This window comes from Chaetodon trifascialis, chromosome 4, assembly GCF_039877785.1.
Source record: "Chaetodon trifascialis isolate fChaTrf1 chromosome 4, fChaTrf1.hap1, whole genome shotgun sequence".
Lineage (NCBI taxonomy): Eukaryota > Metazoa > Chordata > Actinopteri > Chaetodontiformes > Chaetodontidae > Chaetodon > Chaetodon trifascialis.
The window spans coordinates 214,635-234,231 of record NC_092059.1 but is presented as its reverse complement, the minus strand read 5'-3'; the positions used below and the strand labels follow the sequence as shown (position 1 = coordinate 234,231).

Here is a 19,597-nt window from a genome sequence, read left to right as displayed (position 1 = left end):
GATGAGGAGTCATCAGAGTCTGAAGATAAGATAAGATAAGATAAGATAAGATAAGATAAGATAGAATAAGATAAGGCTTTCCAGTCACTGTTTGATTTGAAATCAAACTGTTAAACTGGAGGATAATTCGGCTCCTGTTGACCTTCACTGATATCATGACTACGGAGCATCGGGACCAGTGTTAGAAAAGATTTCTAGAAGTCGTATTATTCTGAGAATAAAGAAATATTTTGAGAATTCAATGTTTTTTTCTCAAAATACCTTTTTTCTTCAAGTACTACTTCATTCTTGAAATACTTCAAACATGAGTATTTGATGAAAATGTGAGAGCTTTTTTCTAAATGTTGCAACTTCTTGACAAACATTGACGTCAGGTTTCGTGCTCTCTGTCCTGTGTCCTTAGAAGACGACCTGCAGACAGTGCTGAGGGCTGGACAGACAGTGAAGCTGCAGCATTAGTTATTATTCAGAACCAGGTTTCTATGAAGGAGCAAAGCGTGACTTTAAGTGTAGTTGGTGCTTTAATCGTGCAGCAGTTTACACAATATGTAATATTTTTGTTATATGTCCATCAGAGCTGTAGATTTCAGACTTGGACAGGAGTTGGACTTTCAGTTCAGGAACCAGCTGATCGAACAGTCACAGCCTGTTGAGGACAGGAAGTTGTTTTAGAGCATCATGTTCAGACAGTTTTGGTGGATCGGGACTTCCTGTCAGAAGGACAGTTGGACTTGTCTGCTGTGAGACTGGACTTGAGACTTGAAGCTAAAATACTGTTGGCGGGTCAGGGTCAGGGTCAGGGTCAGGGTCAGGGTCAGGGTCAGGGTTAGGGTTAGGGGGGTAGTGAACATCACCAGAATAGCGTGAAATGAACACTCACACAGCTGCTGCATTGTGCCGACGCGAGCTGCTGCTTCCGGTTAATTTCTGCTTATTTGTCACCATGAAACACTTTCACCGACGACGCTGCCTAAAATAACTTAGACTGAAATGTTTTGGTTCTAATGTGACCGAGCAGACGTGTTCAGACCAAAGCCACTGCAGAGAGAAGAAAACCAAACTCATCACAGGGATTTGTTGTTTGTTGTCAGTGCTGTCATTCAAATCTTTGACTCAAACACATACTTTAATTCATTACTTGCAGCAGGACATTAAATGAGCTGTTTCTATTGAAAGACAAGTGTTTTGTATGATTTTGTCCTTTGTGCTCTTCTACAAACTGTCCCAGTATCATCAGGAAAAGCAAGATGGCTCATTTATAATTTTTATGTTATTGGCTGATGAACCATTGACTTAATTCTGAAGAAACTAAAAATAAATAAATAAAGAATGAAATAAAAACCTAATTTGAACAGTAAACCAACATGTGGTCACAATATTTCTTTACTCCATCTGTAGGAGTCGACCTGGTTGACATTATTAAACGGCCTCATGCCAGCTGTGCCTACACCTCAGAGGTTGTAATGGAAAGTTCTAGTTTCGAAAAACATTTAAAAAAAACACCAGTCACCTACAAACCAACGGCTCAAACTGGCAACAGGAAGCAAAGACTCAAATCACTTCTAGGTGAAAACTGCTTGCCTGCTTTTTGTGAACTCAAACGTTATCAGGACAGACGAACTGTCTCAACTCCCTTCACTCTGGTAAGAAACAACTTCACGCAAACTAAACACTGGACACTTTAATTCAATTCAATTTTCAATTCAGTTTTATTTGTATAGCGCCAAATCACAAAAGAAGTTGTCTCAGGACACTTTCCATATAGAGCTGCTACAGACCAAACTCTTTATCTACAGAGGACCAACAATCAAAGGTCAACTTTAGACATCAGACATAATGTCTTATCATGTATACGTGTCTCGTGCTTTTTGTCTTGTCTCACAGGAGCGTCATTCTCTCTGTCCAATTCAGTCCAATTTCTGTACAATTCTAGTCATATATATATATATATATATATATATATATATATATATATATATATATATATATATATATATATTTTTTTAATCATTTTTAGTATAATGCTACACGTGTGTTTTACTGTCATAAGTGCAATTATCTGTCATGGTGTTATCTGTAGAAGTTAAAGGTCTATTTAGTTCATTCTCATTGTTATTTATCACTGAATTCACATTTTTCGCTCTGCTTTTTGACTGCTGTGATTAGTGAATTTCCCTGGTGGTTAATCAATAAAGTTTATCTTATCTTATCCTAGTCTGAACAGAAGACAGTAAAACCTGACAACCTGAATCATGGGTAATATGTCTACGGCGGTTCAGGACTTTGCTCGGACCTTGAAGAGACGCACGAGTGTTCAGACCCGGAGGAGCGAACCTGAGGCGGTGCCGGAGGATCTGCTGCTGTCAAAACTCTTGGGGCTACAGGAGGTGGAACTGTGGAGGGTCCAATGGTGTCTCAGTCAGGACCTCATCCCGGGCCCCCCCCCCATCCCCCCACACTGGCTCAGGTCTGCCGATGCCCGCAGCACCACCAAAATCATGCTGAAGTGTTATCGTGAGGAGGGGGCGCTGACAATGCTGGATTCAGCCCTGATGCTGCTTGGCCCAGATGATTGGGTTTGCCACCTCCACTATGGCCTGGACCCTCTGAGACCTAGACTGGCTCTAAAACCTGATCCAGACTTTGTAAAAAATCAGCGCAGGAAGCTGATCAGCAGGATGCAGTGGCTGGGCCCTGTTCTGGATGTCCTACAGGACTACAGGATGCTGAATGCTGCAAACAGGGAGGCAATCAACATCTATGCAGTCCAAAAGGAAAAGAATCGGGCTCTGGTGGACCTGGTCCTGAGAAAGGGGGACAGAGCCCAGGTGGTGCTCTACACAGCACTCAGCCAATCAGATCCACTCTTACTACAAGAGCTGGAAGAGGGTCCAATCACCAACAAGGTTTGTAGTCCACATTACTGTGAGGTTCTTGGGGGTTTACTGTGTCTGCAGACCGAGTAGTCTAAAGATGATCAAATCTTCAAACCGTGGAGTCTGAAAACCATCAGTTTCCCTTTCGAACACCTTTTATTTCAGTGTCTGCCTCATAGATCAGAATCTTCTTGAGGTCATGATTCTAAGATGAGACGTCATCAGTATGTCATTCCTGTTTTTATTTCCCAGAATCCTTCACAGTCGTCTGCTCTCTCAGATATGCTGGAATTTATGGTGTCAGATGAGGTCAGATCTTTCCTGTGGTTGGTCAATGGTCACATGAGTGGGGAAAGCCACTCTCCTATTGGTGAAGAGCAGCTGCAACACACAGACAGGCCAACAGCACAGAGACTTCTGGGAAAACATTTCAAAACCAAACAGGCCAAGAACAGCGCGATGAACATCCTGTTGAAGATCGTCCCAACGCTCAGTACGTCCACACAAACTGTGCTACACTATGCTAACAGTTTCCCCTGCTTTAAGTAAACTTGGCTTGAACCATTCTCTGTGTGAAACTGATCGATCAATTGATCACTTGAAGTTGTGGTGATGATGTCATCCTGCTACAGGTGTCTGTCTGCAAGAAGAACCAGTGACATCGCAGAGCTGGTCTGACATCAAGCTGGAGACAAACGCAGACACAACAGTGGTAACATCCAACGCAACCTGTACATGTCACTGTGATGTCACTCCTGATGAGGATTGGTTAATATGTTCAGGTGTCTGAGAGATCTGTTTGATCTGTTTAGGTTGAGGTTACACCTGAAGTCTTTGAGGATGGCAACGTGTTCAGGTAATACGCTGGTTACTTCTGTCTGTCTTGATCTGTGTACAATTCGACAGAGAACCAGAACGGAACCAGAACCAGGTTCTTCAAACAGAGTCACATAAAATTAAGCTCTGAAAAAATGTGGTCAGCTGGAGCTGCGAGGTTTTAGCAGATGTAGCTACTCAGTGAGGTTTGAGTATCCAAGTAAGTATTCATCTTGAAGTCAAGCAAAAGTACTAATACCACACTGTGAAAATACTCCACTGCACAAACAAGTCCTTACTAGATAAGGTACGTAAGTATTATCATCAATATGTACGTAAAGTACTTCCAGTAAAAGTACTCGTGTGTGAGTAAAGCGTTCCTGTCAGAGTGTCTGTGGATTCATGTTGCTGCTGCGTTCATGTGCTCATTCATGTGTTCATTCATGTTGCTGCTGCGTTCATGTGTTCATTCATGTGTTCATGTTCCTGCTGTAGATGTTTCAGCTCATTGAACTCCTTTATCTCCTGTTGCTGCTTTATTCTTCATCGACGCTTCAGATTCTATGAGATCATCACGTTTGCAGCGCGGCGTCCTATCAGAACCTCGTATCTCAGAAAACAGGCTGTTTTCAGCTTTGTGACGAAGCTTTTTCAGCTGATCCAAGAGGCTTTTAAAGAGTTTGTTGAGCTGAAGAAGACTGAAGGAACTCTTCATCCTTCAGTTCAGCACAAACATTCAACATCAGCACATCTGGAGATACGAGCTTTTCACTGGACAGGAAGGAATCTGAAAGTAACTAAAGCTGTCAGACTGATGGAGTGGAGTAAAAGAAAACACAGTATTTACCTCTGAAGTGTAGTAATGGAAACACTAAAGTACCTTGAATTTGTACTTGAGTTGCATTTCACCGCAGTATAAATACATGTGATGGGTACATACATCCTAACAGACTGATGCTAAAGCTAACTGGTCTCGGCTAAACACGCCAACACTGAGCTTCTGTCTGTCCTGCACTCTTCTCTTCATCATTTCATTCCATAGTTACTGAAGAGAGACAGACACGTTCTTTAGCTTTGCTCTGTACATACTGATACGGGACACTTACTGTCCTGTATCAGTATGATGTCCTCTGTGTCTCACTGAGTGTAAACTAGCTCTCTGTTAGAGAGTTTATACTCTGACAGAGAAGCTCCAATAACACTGGATGCTGACACGCAGCTGATAAGCTACATTAGCTTTCTCCGTTCTGGACTCGTGATGGCTTTCTGTTGGTCAACCAGCCAAAGTTCACCAGAGTTGACATGCGGGATTCATGTGGATTTGCTACCTGCTGAGAGTGAACAAACCGATCACAAGCTTTCCAGTCAGTTTGCTTGATGTTGTATCTCCAGGTTGCGTTGCCAGTCGCCTGCTGTTTTCCACTGCAGACTGACTGGCCTGCTGTTAGAGGGCATCGGTGACGTGGTCTATCAGACGGTACCCTGGGACGTGGACTTTCTGTCCTCTAAAGGTCTGAGGCCGGCCGGACCACTGTTCAGGTTCACCCTGCTGACAGGAAGTTTCCACCGCCTCCACCTGCCGCACTGCCAGCTGCTCCCAGGTCAGTGACACACAGCTCCTCCACCACCATCAATATTTATAACCAAGACTGTGAAACTGCAGAGATCAGGATCAGGATCAGGATCAGGATCAGGATCAGGATCAGGGGCACAAACTCATTAAAGTGACTTGTTCTGCAGACTGTTGTATTGGCAGCGAATCAGGAAAAAGCACACGGGCCGCCTTCACTGAGGAATGTTGGTGACTCTCTTTAAGACTCTTTGAGATCATTTCTGCTGAAAAAGTTTGATTGGTGTTTGGACTCGTCTCCTCAGTGCAGAGCTGAAAACATCAGATCTGTGTGGAGTGAAGAGGAGGAGTGTTTCCTTCCTCACACGAACACATGAAACTGCCAGAAAAGCCTCATTTCCATCATCTTTTACGTCATTTTAGCTTTAACTTGAGTTCTCTGGATGACGTCATCTGTCCTTTAAAATGACGTGTCACTACCAGCTGATCATATATCATAAGACCTGATATTTTGGTGGGAAGCAAAAGAAACATATTGTCATTGAACATTTGAAATGCTCAGTTTCTGCATTTTGTTAGTACACGTTATTTAACATCAAGTCACCTATTCTCATCATTTTTCCTGGTGAGTCTTTAAGCTCCAGACAGCCTCAGACGATGTCTGTCATGGCTGTCTCCCGTTCACTTTCACTCTGGAAGCAATTGGAACGTTATTGTAGATAATAATGTAAATAACAATAATCAGCTTTGAGCTGCTTAAACGTGTCGACACCGTGGCTGAAGGCGTCTTTCTCTCCTCAGATGGGGGTGAACACTTGCTTTCTGTGGCTCATGTCACAGGGGACAGTGTGGACATCATCACACCTGATCAGGTGACAGATAGTCACGTGATCATCGACATCTCTGGCTTCTCCTGTTTTGGTCTGGTGACATCGGCTGCGTCCACCGGTGCGATCGGCGGCCTCGTGCTGCTCTTCTCTCAGCTGAGCATTTGTTCGCTCTTTGTGCTGCTGCTGCCCGGGAATGTCAGCGTCACTCAGGTACACAAGCCCCGCCCCTTACACCCCAGTTTAAGGGGTTTTGAGAGAGCAAAAATCCCTTAAAATGAATTTTCACCGTCATTCAAAAGTAAAGGTCATTTTTAAGGTACAGATTTAGGTGTGCTTTTCATGTTGTTTCATCCATTTCAAGTATATTTAACCCTTTAAAGCTTGATTAAAAATACCTGCAAATGTCTCAGTATGTTGTTCTTGTGCGCATTTCTTTCAATCAAGTCTGGTGACCTATCTTCATCCACCTGTCCATCAGCTCCACCTGTAGCTGGCAGTATATAAACCTTCACTCCACTCTTCCGCTTGCCGCTCTTTGTGTCTCAGTGCTTCTACATGACATGACAGTGCTGTCTTTGAACCTTCCTAATCCTGTTTTCAGTTCCCTGTCTGCCTTCCTAATTTGCCTGTGACACCCTCCTCATCAATCTCAAATCTTCTTCCTGAAGATTCCCTCTGTTTGCCAGCCAGCCCCCCTCCACCACTCTGGATTTCCACCACTAACTCATCTTAAAATGAATTGTACTTGGTTTATCTAAAGCTGAATTTGTCCTTCACAAGGAACTTATTGTCTCTACTGCAAATGTGGTAAACTAATGGATAAATGACTGGATTCTAATATATTAATGTTTTTAATGAACTATCTTTCAAGGTCTTGTCAGGGGTAAAACCTCTTTGAAACTGAACAATAGCATGAAAGCAATCTCTTAATTCACGTCTTAATGAAAACTGTCCTCTTTATGGTATAAATAAATTAATTTTCAAACAGTTTTATTTGTATAGCGCCAAATCACAACAGAAGTTGTCTCAGGACACTTTCCATATAGAGCTGCTACAGACCAAACTCTTTATCTACAGAGGACCAACAATTCCCTCATGAGCAGCACTTAGAGACAGCGGCGAGGAAAAACTTCCTTTTAACAGGCAGAAACCTCAGACTGAACCAGACTCTGGGTGGGCGGCCATCTGCCTCCACCGGCTGGGTGAGAGAGGAAGAGCAAGAGAGAGAGAGAGAGAGAGAGAGAGAGAGAGAGAGAGAGAGAGAGAGAGACAGACAGACAGACAGACAGACAGACAGACAGACAGAGAGACAGACAGACAGACAGACAGACAGACAGACAGACAGAGACAGACAGACAGACAGACAGAGACAGACAGACAGACAGACAGACAGACAGACACAGACAGACAGACAGACAGACAGAGAGACAGACAGACAGACAGACAGACAGACAGACAGACAGACAGAGACAGACAGACAGACAGACAGAGACAGACAGACAGACAGACAGACAGACAGACAGACAGAGACAGACAGACAGACAGACAGACAGACAGACACAGACAGACAGACAGACATGCAGACACAGTAACAGTGACAGTGGATGTAATAACAGCAGTAGCAGTTGCAGTGGATGTCAGGCAGGGCCAAGGCAGGAGACGCAGCTGAAATCCACAATCCAGATTCAGACACTGTCCATGGGAACCTGCAAGACGACAAAGCACAGAGACTCCGGGGAAGGAGCTAAGTTAGTAACACGCCGTGGTAGGACATGAGAGCGAGCAGATGGAGAGGGACAGAAGGACGGAGGAGCTCGGAGTGTCTTTGGATGTCCCCCGACAGTCTAATCCTATAACAGCATAACTAGGGGCTGGTCCAGGACCAGCCTGAGGGATTAATTAAGGGATGGCATGCTATTGGGTCAATTTTAAGGAGCTTTAATGGATGAAAACCCTTGATTCCATCAAATTCTCAAAACTATTTTTGTGTGGAGAGACTTTAAAACAGCTTGTAAAACTTTATTTATCTAGTGTTGATTATATTGAGTTTAGCTGATACCTCAGTATCTGATCTGACCTTCAGGTCATAAAGGTGTGGAAGCGGCGGATCGGAGCAGAGTACGTGGAGACGATATCCAACTGTGAGCTGGTCCCAAATCAGATGTACAAGCTGAGTGGACAGCCTGGCACTTTCATCCAGCCGGAGGTACACTTCCAACTCAAATGATCACACTTCTGCCACTTCAATTCAATTCAATGTTCCTTTATTAGTCCCACGAGGGGAAATTCCAACATACAGCAGCATCAATAAAGTGTATAAAGTATTAGAACAAGTGCAATGCAAATTCAAAACAAGTATATATAAAAGAGTGGGATAAAAGAATAACGTCATCCTAAGAAATTGTAGATAGTATTTACAGATTGTTATGCACTGATTATTGCACATTATTGCATTATTGCACAGATTGTTTCACATGTTATTGCACTGATTGCTGGGAGCAGTTTCTGCAGTCTGACGGCTGCAGGAAGGAAAGACCTGCGACGCTCCTTCACACACTTTGGATGTAGCATCCTGTCACTGATGGAGCTCCTCAGTGCACTGAGTGTGTGTTGGAGGGGGTGGGAGTCATTGTCTGTCATGGAGGACAGCTTGGCTGTCATCCTCCTGTCCCCCACCTCCTCCACCTGTTCCAGAGGACATCCCAGGACAGAGCTGGCCTTCCTGATGAGTTTGTCCCGCCTCTTCCTGTCAGCTGCTGTGATGATCTGCCATTTGAACCTCAGTCTCACACTAATGTCATATCAGCTGCTTTCATTACTTACAGTTTCACTTCAACTGTTGTCTACACTTCAGCTGACATTTCAGTTCCTTTCAGTGTCTGCATTTCAACTGTTTTCTATGTGGCTTTCCTTCTTAAATCTATTTTTTTCCATTTTTTAAAAATATTTTTTGTTTTTGTTTCAGAGTTCGAAGTTCGTGAACTTCAACGACTACAACAACTTCCTGCCGTCGTTTCAGGTGCAGCTGGTGGAAGATGTCTGGAGTGTGGAGTTACAGCTAAAAAGTCATGTGACTTCACTCCCTCTGATTGGCTGGCTGTTTGGCTCCACAGGGTCTGTGGTGTGGCACCGAGTTGTCAAGCTAAGAGGTAGATCGCTAATCAGGTCAAACATGTTAATACAACATGTTAACGCAATGCACAACAGCACATTAACACAACAAGCCAACATGTTAACACATTAACACAACATGCTAACAAAGTAACACAGCTCAACACAATACATGAACACAACACGCCAACACACTAAGGCAATATGCACGGACATAACACAACATTTAGACACATTAACACAACATGCCAACTCTAAAGCAGTAAGCTAACACATTAACACAACATGTTAACACAACATACTAACACAGCAACACAACATACTAACACAGCAACACAACATGCTAATTTATTAACACAACATGCTAACACAGCAACACAACATGCTAATTTATTAACACAACATGCTAACACAGCAACACAACATACTAACACAGCAACACAACATGCTAATTTATTAACACAACATGCTAACACAGCAACACAACATACTAACACAGCAACACAACATGCTAATTTATTAACACAACATGCTAACACAGCAACACAACATGCTAATTTATTAACACAACATGCTAACACAGCAACACAACATACTAACACAGCAACACAACATGCTAATTTATTAACACAACATGCTAACACAGCAACACAACATGCTAATTTATTAACACAACATGCTAACACAGCAACACAACATACTAACACAGCAACACAACATGCTAATTTATTAACACAACATGCTAACACAGCAACACAACATGCTAATTTATTAACACAACATGCTAACACAGCAACACAACATGCTAATTCATTAACACAACATACTAACACAGCAACACAACATACTAACACAGCAACACAACATGCTAATTTATTAACACAACATGCTAACACAGCAACACAACATGCTAATTCATTAACACAACATGCTAACACAGCAACACAACATACTAACACAGCAACACAACATGCTAATTCATTAACACAACATGCTAACACAGCAACACAACATGCTAATTCATTAACACAACATGCTAACACAGCAACACAACATACTAACACAGCAACACAACATGCTAATTCATTAACACAACATGCTAACACAGCAACACAACATGCTAACACAGCAACACATACTAACACAGCAACACAACATACTAACACAGCAACACAACATGCTAACACAGCAACACAACATGCTAACACAGCAACACAACATACTAACACAGCAACACAACATGCTAATTCATTAACACAACATGCTAACACAGCAACACAACATGCTAATACAGCAACACAACATACTAACACAGCAACACAACATGCTAACACAGCAACACAACATACTAACACAGCAACACAACATGCTAATTCATTAACACAACATGCTAACACAGCAACACAACATGCTAATTCATTAACACAACATAGTAACACAGCAACACAACATGCTAACACAGCAACACAACATGCTAATTCATTAACACAACATGCTAACACAGCAACACAACATGCTAACACAGCAACACAACATGCTAATTCATTAACACAACATGTTAACACAGCAACACAACATGCTAACACAGCAACACAACATGCTAATTCATTAACACAACATGCTAATTCATTAACACAACATGCTAACACAGCAACACAACATGCTAACACAGCAACACAACATGCTAACACAGCAACACAACTCAATAACACATTAGCACATATGGCAGGGCACCGACTACAGTTACATGTCTTGTAGTAACAGCATTAGAAATAGTCGTGGTGTAACTGCTGCTTCAGAAAACTGTTCTGAATGTGGCTCAGTGTAACTCACCTGCAAAGAATGGATGCAAAGTCACGTGACAGATTCTTCCCTGTATAACCATGGGAGCATGTCTGCGAGCTATGAACCATGTGACCATGGCGTATGTACCTGTTGGACTCTACGTTATAAACAGTGGACGTGGTGATGTTAACCGTATGCAATCACAGGACAAGACGTCTAAAGGCTTTGAGCCAGTGATCGAGGAGTTTTACGTGTTTACACTCCTACACCTTACGCACATGCGTCTTTATATCTAACAGCTGTTTGCACACTAAGAATTTACAGATTGTTGTTTGATTTGAATGCATTAACATGGGGATATTGAGATTAGTACTAATTATTTAAAAGCACAAATCATGAAATGTATTAATCCTTGTACCTACTTTTGTAACATCCTGAGTTGATGAGCAACAAGTCATCTTCATTTGGTCCAAACACAGTTTTAAAAGCTGGTAAATCCCAGCTGAAGTGAATCACACCGAATGACTGATGAGGAGTCTCGGTTGTATCGTTTAAAGCCATGTGAGTCTCTCATTATCTGACTGTGTATCTGCTTGTTTTGAGTGAGCTGAGGCAGGGACACATTGGGAACAGGTGGAAACCACATGTTCCATGAACTGGTTCAGTAGAACTGGTTCAGTCGGATCTTTGTGATTCAACCTCTTTATTTTAGAAACAGGAAGCCACAAACTATAATCTGCCTCCAGTTTCACCACAGTTCCAGTTTGTTGTGTGATATAAGATGAACTTTTATTGAATGTGAAGAAGGTTTTGTGATGTCACTGTGTTTCTCTTCTGCAGGTGCTGCTTCCGCTTCCAGCACAGAAGGTAAAATCAACACAAGCACACCTCCATCTCACTGAAGAGTCACTGATTTACTTCTTCCACAGACAGAACAGAGAGTTTATTCTCAGAGTAATCTAATGAAACAATTGGGATGCAGATGAGAACCTCAAAAAACGTCATTTATTTAGAAATGAGTGTTGTTTCAGATTTGTGATTTTAACTGATTTGAATGGATGAAATAAAACTTAAAATCAAGCAACAGATTTATTGATAACACTTTACAGTATGGTACACAAATATGTGAGTATTTACTGAAGAACCAGTGAGGAATTAATCAGGAACAACTCGATAATGAAGGAGTCATTAATGTGTAATTGCTGAATAACTGTGATTCAAGAACTATATAGTAGACGATGATGAGTTATTAGAGAACAGACTGGGAGATACTCTGTTAATAAATCAGTAAGTCATGGTTAGTTATTGAGTTAATGACCTTATCAGTCTGTGTAATCACTTTGAATCCAGTGTATCAAATGTTGTGATCTCTGTGGATCCGGTACAACCAGGGATGTATTCTCTGTAAATCCAGTGTAACTGGCTTGAGTCCAGTGTAAGTCGTGTTGCAGTCTTTAAAAATCCAGTTTAACTGTAAGCGAGCAGCAGTTTGTCCCTCAGACAACGAAAAGTCCAGATGGGACCAGATAGATTAAATGTTCTCAACAAGGAGTTTATTCCAGGGTCTGGCAGTAGTATGCTACCTAGGTCCAACAAACAAACAAACAAACAAACAAACAAACACACACACACACACACACACACACACACACACACACACACACACACACACACATATATTGTTATTGTTTGAGTGGAACGCACCTTTCCTGTAAATCAAATGTCAGTTTGTTCAACTCAATATATGTAATAAGTAAAAAGTAAGTAAGTAAATAAGTAAAATATCAAAAATTCTCTTCGGCTTCAGTATAAATGATCTGACTTAATTATTGTGCAATGTCTTTTCAGTGTCTATCAAAACTAAATCAGTCCTTTTGTTCTTGGATAATGAACAGTTCAATATATAAACTATATAATATAATATATTCCTTAGTCCAGTAAAAAAACAAAAAAAAAACAAACTCCAGTGAAGAAATCAAAATTTGGTACCTGTAAAAAAAATACTTTAGAGCTTTATAAAAAAATGGTTTTCTGATAGTGAGTGGTCCACGCGCACAGCTGGAGGTGGTGGAAGCAGCAGCTTCTACGTGGCTCCGGTTCACACCCATCGGCTCGCAGGAAACATCAGAAAAGCGGAAAGACGGCTGGAGACTGGCTACAGCTAGCTGTGTCTTCTGTCCTCTACAGCCGTAAAGACAGTGCGCCTATTAACACTGAATACACAGACTGGCTAAATAACCACTGGCTTACATAACCAGTTTGAATCCAGTGTAACCAGTGTGAGTGCAGTGTAAACAGGTGTAATCGGTGCTCTGGTCACAGTGAAACCAGTGAAGCCAGTTTGAATCTGGCATATTAAGCATGTTCTCAGTGACTCCAGTGAAACCAGTTTGAATCCAGTGTGAGCAGTGTTGTAGTCTCTGTGAACTCAGTGCATCCTGTTGTGGTCTTTGTAAATCCAGTGTAACCCCTGCTGTGGTCTCTTCTGTCAGTCTGTGGCTCAGAGTTAGTGGATGCGACGGTCCTGCTGCTCAGCATGCTGAACTCTCTCGAGTCGGAGGATTTGAAAACCTTCCAGCGCCTCCTGAGTTTGCAGTCTGATCCAATCCCTGTCAGCCGGCTGGAAGCGGCGGACAGAACCAGAACTGTGGACCTGATGATCCAGCAGTACCACACTGAGGGGGCGAAACAGGTCACTGAGGAGATCCTGAGGAAGATGAACTACAACCAGCGGGCTGATCACCTGCAGAGGAACTAACTGATCTGAAACCCACCAATCTGAAAATCTGAAAATCCAACGTTGAAGACGTTAAAGGTTAAACGTTGAAGGTTCTATAATTAAAGTTGATTTCTTTTATGAACGGTTTGATAGATCTTAATCAGGTCTCCTTTTCTTCATCTCACAGCGCAAAAACTGCCATTGAAGTAACAAACAATCTTTTAGTCATGGCTGATGATGGAGATCAGTTTTAACTCCCGCTGATCTCTGATCTATATTTGACACCATTGATTGTTTCAATCTGCTGGACCATGAAAAGTGGGTTGGCATCAGAGACACTGCTGAATGACTGAAATCTCCTCCTCCTCCTCTGCACCTCTGGCTTGTGTCGCTCTCTTATGGCTCCATCATTGGTCCTCTGCCGGCACACATCGCACTTACTGAAGCACAGTGCTCAGTACCATGACACGCTTATTTATGTCCCACTGACAATCAGTGACGGTCATCTGTTTGAATTTAAATGGATGATTTTTTATTGTTTATGAAAAGTTTATTATTAATATTATAATTACTGAAACTGATCAATTTTTACTTTTTCTATTTTTTGTGTTTCCTCCAGTTATTCCTCATCAATCCAATTATTCCACAATCTTTAAAAAAAAATTCCTTTTCACATGATTTTTAACTTGTGACATAATTGATGATAATTAATGAATTTAATCAGGTGAAATTCCAAAATTTGTAATGATAAAATTAAAATGATAGGAAAAACAAGACTCTTTATTTGGTACTGCATTTATGTCCTTTTTAATTTTTCAAAAAATATGTGAAGATCAACATGAACAGAAATATCAGAAACTTTCCAGGAGCCTTGTTTATCAGAAACACCCTCAGCCTCCCTTTTCACACAGAACAGTGGGACAGTGAACACCTCATAGCTCATCCTATAAAAGCATCCGGGTCAGTAAACGCCTCACAGAAACAAACAGGTGAGGAGGAAGACGTGGATTGAACCTGTGGAAACATCTGGTCTCACCTGGTTTATCACAGCTGCATTAAAACTGACATGAGGCTGTCAGAATCAGTTTCATCTCTGTGTCCAGGATGTGGTTACAAGAACAGTCGGATGTCTTCTTCAATCCTCCAGGACTGTTAGCCTAGCTTAGAGCACAGACTGGAAGCAGGTGGAAACTGCTAGCCAGAGTGGCCACAAACAGCTAGCATCATCATCAGTGTTGTATTAGCTGTTTACTGATGTTTGATGGGAGCAGTGGAAAAAAAAGGTGGTTTGAAGTGTAGAAATAAGTTCAAAGTCAAAAATTATAATATGGACACTCTTAAAAGGACCTTTCAGTTAAGGTCTAAATTCGGAGGTTCACCCCAAACATGAGGATGATTTAAGAATAAATTAATGGATTGCATTAAGGATTTCTAATGGTTTCTTCCTTGAACGTTCACCTTAATCGAGAAATGAAGGTCCTTTTAAGGCCTCAGTTACTGTGAAACAATTCTTTCCCACATTAAAATTAAAATCTACTCATTAATAATGATAATTACAATATTTTAATGGAATTGTAATGGGGTAATTAATGGATACATTCATAGATTATAATATATTCAGATATTTTAGTGGACTATCTAAATGTTTTAAGGATTTCTTAAATAGTCAAAAACCCTTAAAATTGTCCAAACAATATGAAATCCCTAATTTCCATCTTAAAGTGGACTTAAAATTCAGGGATGACTTTCATGCTGTTTGGTAATTTTTTCAAGTTTTTTTTACTCTAAAGATCCCTTAATGCAACAAACAATTAAAAACCTCTTAATATATTTTAGTCTGTAATGTGTGACCAATTCATAAAATATGTCAGAACTAAGGAGAATAAAACTCATTAAAAGGCAAAGTCACTAATTAATGAATTATACTGTATGAAGGTATTTGTGATGGGTTTTTTCAAAATTGTCCAAGTGACACTTAAGACATCTCTTAACTTTACCTTAACCAGGCCTCGATGTCCAGACATGGCTTTAGATCTATTTGCTGAATTTTAAGGGCTTTCTACTTATTAAGCAGCCTTTTATCCCTGCAAATAACAGAGTAAGCCGTTCTTAATAACATATTACTGTCCACTCCCTCTGCTTCCAGCTTTTGTGCTAAGCTAGGCTAACAGTCCTGGGCACGCAAGGAAGCAGCTAAACTGTGTAGAAAATAGAGAGGATTTAATAAAATGTCAGACTGTCCCTTTAAGTTGAACGTTGTGGTGATTTGAATGTAACTTTACAAATAAACGGTCATCAGTGCAAACAGCAGGTGGCACTGTTCAGCACAGGACGCTCCCTGCAGGCCAGCTAGCTGTGCAGCTAGGTGTAGCTAACATGCAGAGCATCAGCCGTGTGGAATAAAGGTTTTTGCCTCCATGTTGTCCATCAGTGACTCAGAACAGGAAGTCACGCAGCAGTTCAGTTCATAAAAACACAGTGAGGTTCAAAGACTGCAGCGTTCAGTCCGTCATCATGCTCGTCCTGTTGATATCAGAAGATTAAAAACCAAATTAGTTGGACAACGATTTAAATCATTTCTTTCTAGAATAACTACAGGCCAAATTTAGGGAGGTTCAACCCTTAAAAAACCCTTAAACTCTGCAGATAACACAGAACACCTTAATATATTACACTCCACTAAAGAACCTCTCTAAACCCCTGAAATAACATATTGACACATTTGAAATCAATTTGAAATCAATTACTGGGTGAAGAAAAGCAACATGAGATAATGAACAGAATTAACGTTAATGCTAATAATTAGTGGATTGGAAGATATTGAGATATTTTAACAAGATTATCTGCACAGTTTATGAGTCAAACCTCCTAAAAAGCCAATCGAGGTGTTCAGTCCTCCAATTTCATGGATACATGAATAGACTGAAAACAGATGGCCTCTGCACATTAAGATAAGATTTTTTTTAAAAAAGATTTTACACTTCACCAAAAAACATAAAAGTAATTTCTGAACATTAAGGCCCATTTAAGGTAGAAATGAAGAGATTAAACAGCCTTTAAATGAAAAAAAATGTCAATTTTCTTCATATATTACAATCAAATTTATTTATTATCTCTTATCACAAATACTGTGTGTGTGTGTGTGTGTGTGTGTGTGTGTGTGTGTGTGTGTGTGTGTGTGTGTGTGTGTGTGTGAATGTGTGTATACAGTATGTGTGTGAGTGTGTGTGCATGTATATGTGTGAGTTTTTTTCTATTTCAACTGTGCACGAGCCATTGAATCTACCTTTACATAGTCATTCATTCATTTATTTATTAATCATCTTAAAATCCCATTAAAATATCCTAATTCTGTCATTAATGGATACATTAATGCAATTTTAAGGTAAGAAAGTTCATTTTTGTTTCACTGTGACTGAAGACAAAAACATGAAAATGAACTGAGAAGTTAATCCATGAACAAACGCTTGTATCCATTTATTAGCTCAGATTTGGGTGAAACACCTGAATTTGCACCTTTACTGAAGGATGAAGGCCTCTTCAAGGAAACTCCGTTGAAGGTACCTGTCATGGTAATTTTGTAAACTTGAAGCTTTCCCACACAACATGAAGCGCTGTTTACACACAGAACAAGCTTCTTATTGCGTTGACAGCAACTCTTCTGTTGGTGTGACTGAACACAATCTGCCGTTTCTCTGAGTCTCCAGCTGCTTTTCTTTGTTTGGTGGAGTTTTGACTTCCTGCAGTTTCTTCTTCTCTGGAGTTTGTTGGTGAGCAGAGCTGCCATGCTGCTGCGTTCAGCCTCACAGGAAGTTCACAAAGCTTCCTGAAACTGTCCACACTTCAGCGTCACAGCGGCCACTTTAAACAGTGTGAACATCAGCTTTCTGTTGAACAGTTGGGTTTCTAAAATGTGAGCGTTTCACAGAAACTGAAAAGTTGTCTCATCAGCAGCGACAGGATCAACCAGCTGCTTTAAGGAAGCCAAACCAACAACTGTCCTATCTTATCTTATCTTATCTTATCTTATCTTATCTAATTCAAGGACTTCATGACTTAATTTCCACATGAAGGTGATTATTGGCTCCCTGTAAAGTTTAGAATAGAGTTTAAAATTCTCCTCCTTACTTACAAAGCCATAAATGGCCAGGCACCTTCTTATCTTAAAGAGCTCATAGTACCTTATTGCCCTACTCCAACACTGCGTTCCCAGAATGCATTTCTACTTATGGTTCCTAAAGTCTCAAAAAGCAGAACAGGAGTCAGAGCATTTAGCTATCAAGCTCCTCTCCTGTGGAACCATCTTCAGTCTTTGTCCGGGAGGCAGACACTGTCTCTACATTTAAGAGTCGTCTTAAAACTGTCCTCTTTGATAAAGCTTATAGTTAGGGCTGGCTCAGGCTGGTCCTGGACCAGCCCCCAGTTATGCTGTTATAGGATTAGACTGTCGGGGGACATCCAAAGATACACCGAGCTCCTCCGTCCTTCTGTCCCTCTCCATCCGCACGCTCTCATGTCCTACCACGGCGTCTTACTAACTTAGCTCCTTCCCCGGAGTCTCTGTGCTTTGTCGTCTTGCAGGTTCCCATGGACAGTGTCTGAATCTGGATTGTGGATTTCAGCTGCGTCTCCTGCCTTGGCCCTGCCTGACATCCACTGCAACTGCTACTGCTGTTATTACATCCACTGTCACTGTTACTGTGACTGCATGTCTGTCTCTCTGTCTGTCTCTGTCTCTCTCTCCCTCTGACTGCATTTCTTTCTGTCTCTCTGTGTCTGTCTGTCTGTCTGTCTGTCTGTCTGTCTGTCTCTGCCTGTCTGTCTGTCTGCCTGTCTGTCTGTCTGTCTGTCTGTCTGCCTGTCTGTCTGTCTCTCTGTCTCTGCCTGTCTGTCTGTCTGTCTGTCTGTCTGTCTGTCTGTCTGTCTGTCTGTCTGTCTGTCTGTCTCTCTCTCTCTCCCTCTCTTGCTCTTCCTCTCTCACCCAGCCGGTGGAGGCAGATGGCCGCCCACCCAGAGTCTGGTTCAGTCTGAGGTTTCTGCCTGTTAAAGGAAGTTTTTCCTCGCCGCTGTCTCTAAGTGCTGCTCATGAGGGAATTGTTGGTCCTCTGTAGATAAAGAGCTTGGTCTGTAGCAGCTCTATATGGAAAGAGTCCTGAGACAACTTCTGTTGTGATTTGGCGCTATACAAATAAAATTGAATTGAATTGAATATTATTATAATTATTAAGAGTCGTGGATTTTGGTTTACATTAGGAAATATTTGCAGTTGATGATTAATGAGATTTTAATTGAATTCTTATTCAGTATTCAGATATTTAACAGATTTACAAGGTTTGGGCACATCAGTCAAACTGAATATTTTGTGGGGGGGGTTTGAACAATGGATTACATTAACAATCCCCTTAATTTATACCTTCAAACAACTCTCATTTTTCAATAAAGTTATAAATTCTAAGGTTAATCAAGTAACACATTAATGGATTATCATACATTAATATGTTAAGGGTTTCTGAAAAGACTTTTTGGGTCTACTCAGTGTAAGAGTTTGCTTAATTAATAAAAAGCATTTGAAGAGATAAACCAGTGGATGTTATGTTAAACTACATAGATATTCAAAATTTCTTTCTTATTGTTATTGGCGTACTCATGTTGCTCCTAATAATTAATGGTTAATAATTAAGTTAAGGAGAACCTGTAATGTTACTTTGCAGTCAGGTGTTTTCTCCAGAGAAAGTAAAGATTGGAGGGAGCTCCAACTTACTGTGACATTAAAATCCCCATCATGACGTCCTGGTCTAACATGGTTTCTATAATAATAATAATAATAATAATGATAATAATAATAATGATGATGATGTGTCCGTACGCTCTGATCTCTTTGCATGTTTAA

The 19,597-nt window shown here is 40.9% G+C and overlaps 1 protein-coding gene across 1 annotated transcript; it reads left to right on the top strand.

The window, feature by feature from the left end:
• The first annotated feature begins 5,919 nt into the window (after positions 1-5,919).
• LOC139330044 (uncharacterized) lies at positions 5,920-13,746 on the top strand. Its single transcript, XM_070960773.1, has 6 exons — positions 5,920-5,941; positions 6,064-6,302; positions 8,176-8,298; positions 9,058-9,241; positions 11,829-11,855; positions 13,481-13,746. Exons 1-6 carry the CDS (start codon positions 5,920-5,922, stop codon positions 13,744-13,746), a joined length of 861 nt encoding a protein of 286 aa, XP_070816874.1.
• The last annotated feature ends 5,851 nt before the right edge of the window (positions 13,747-19,597 follow it).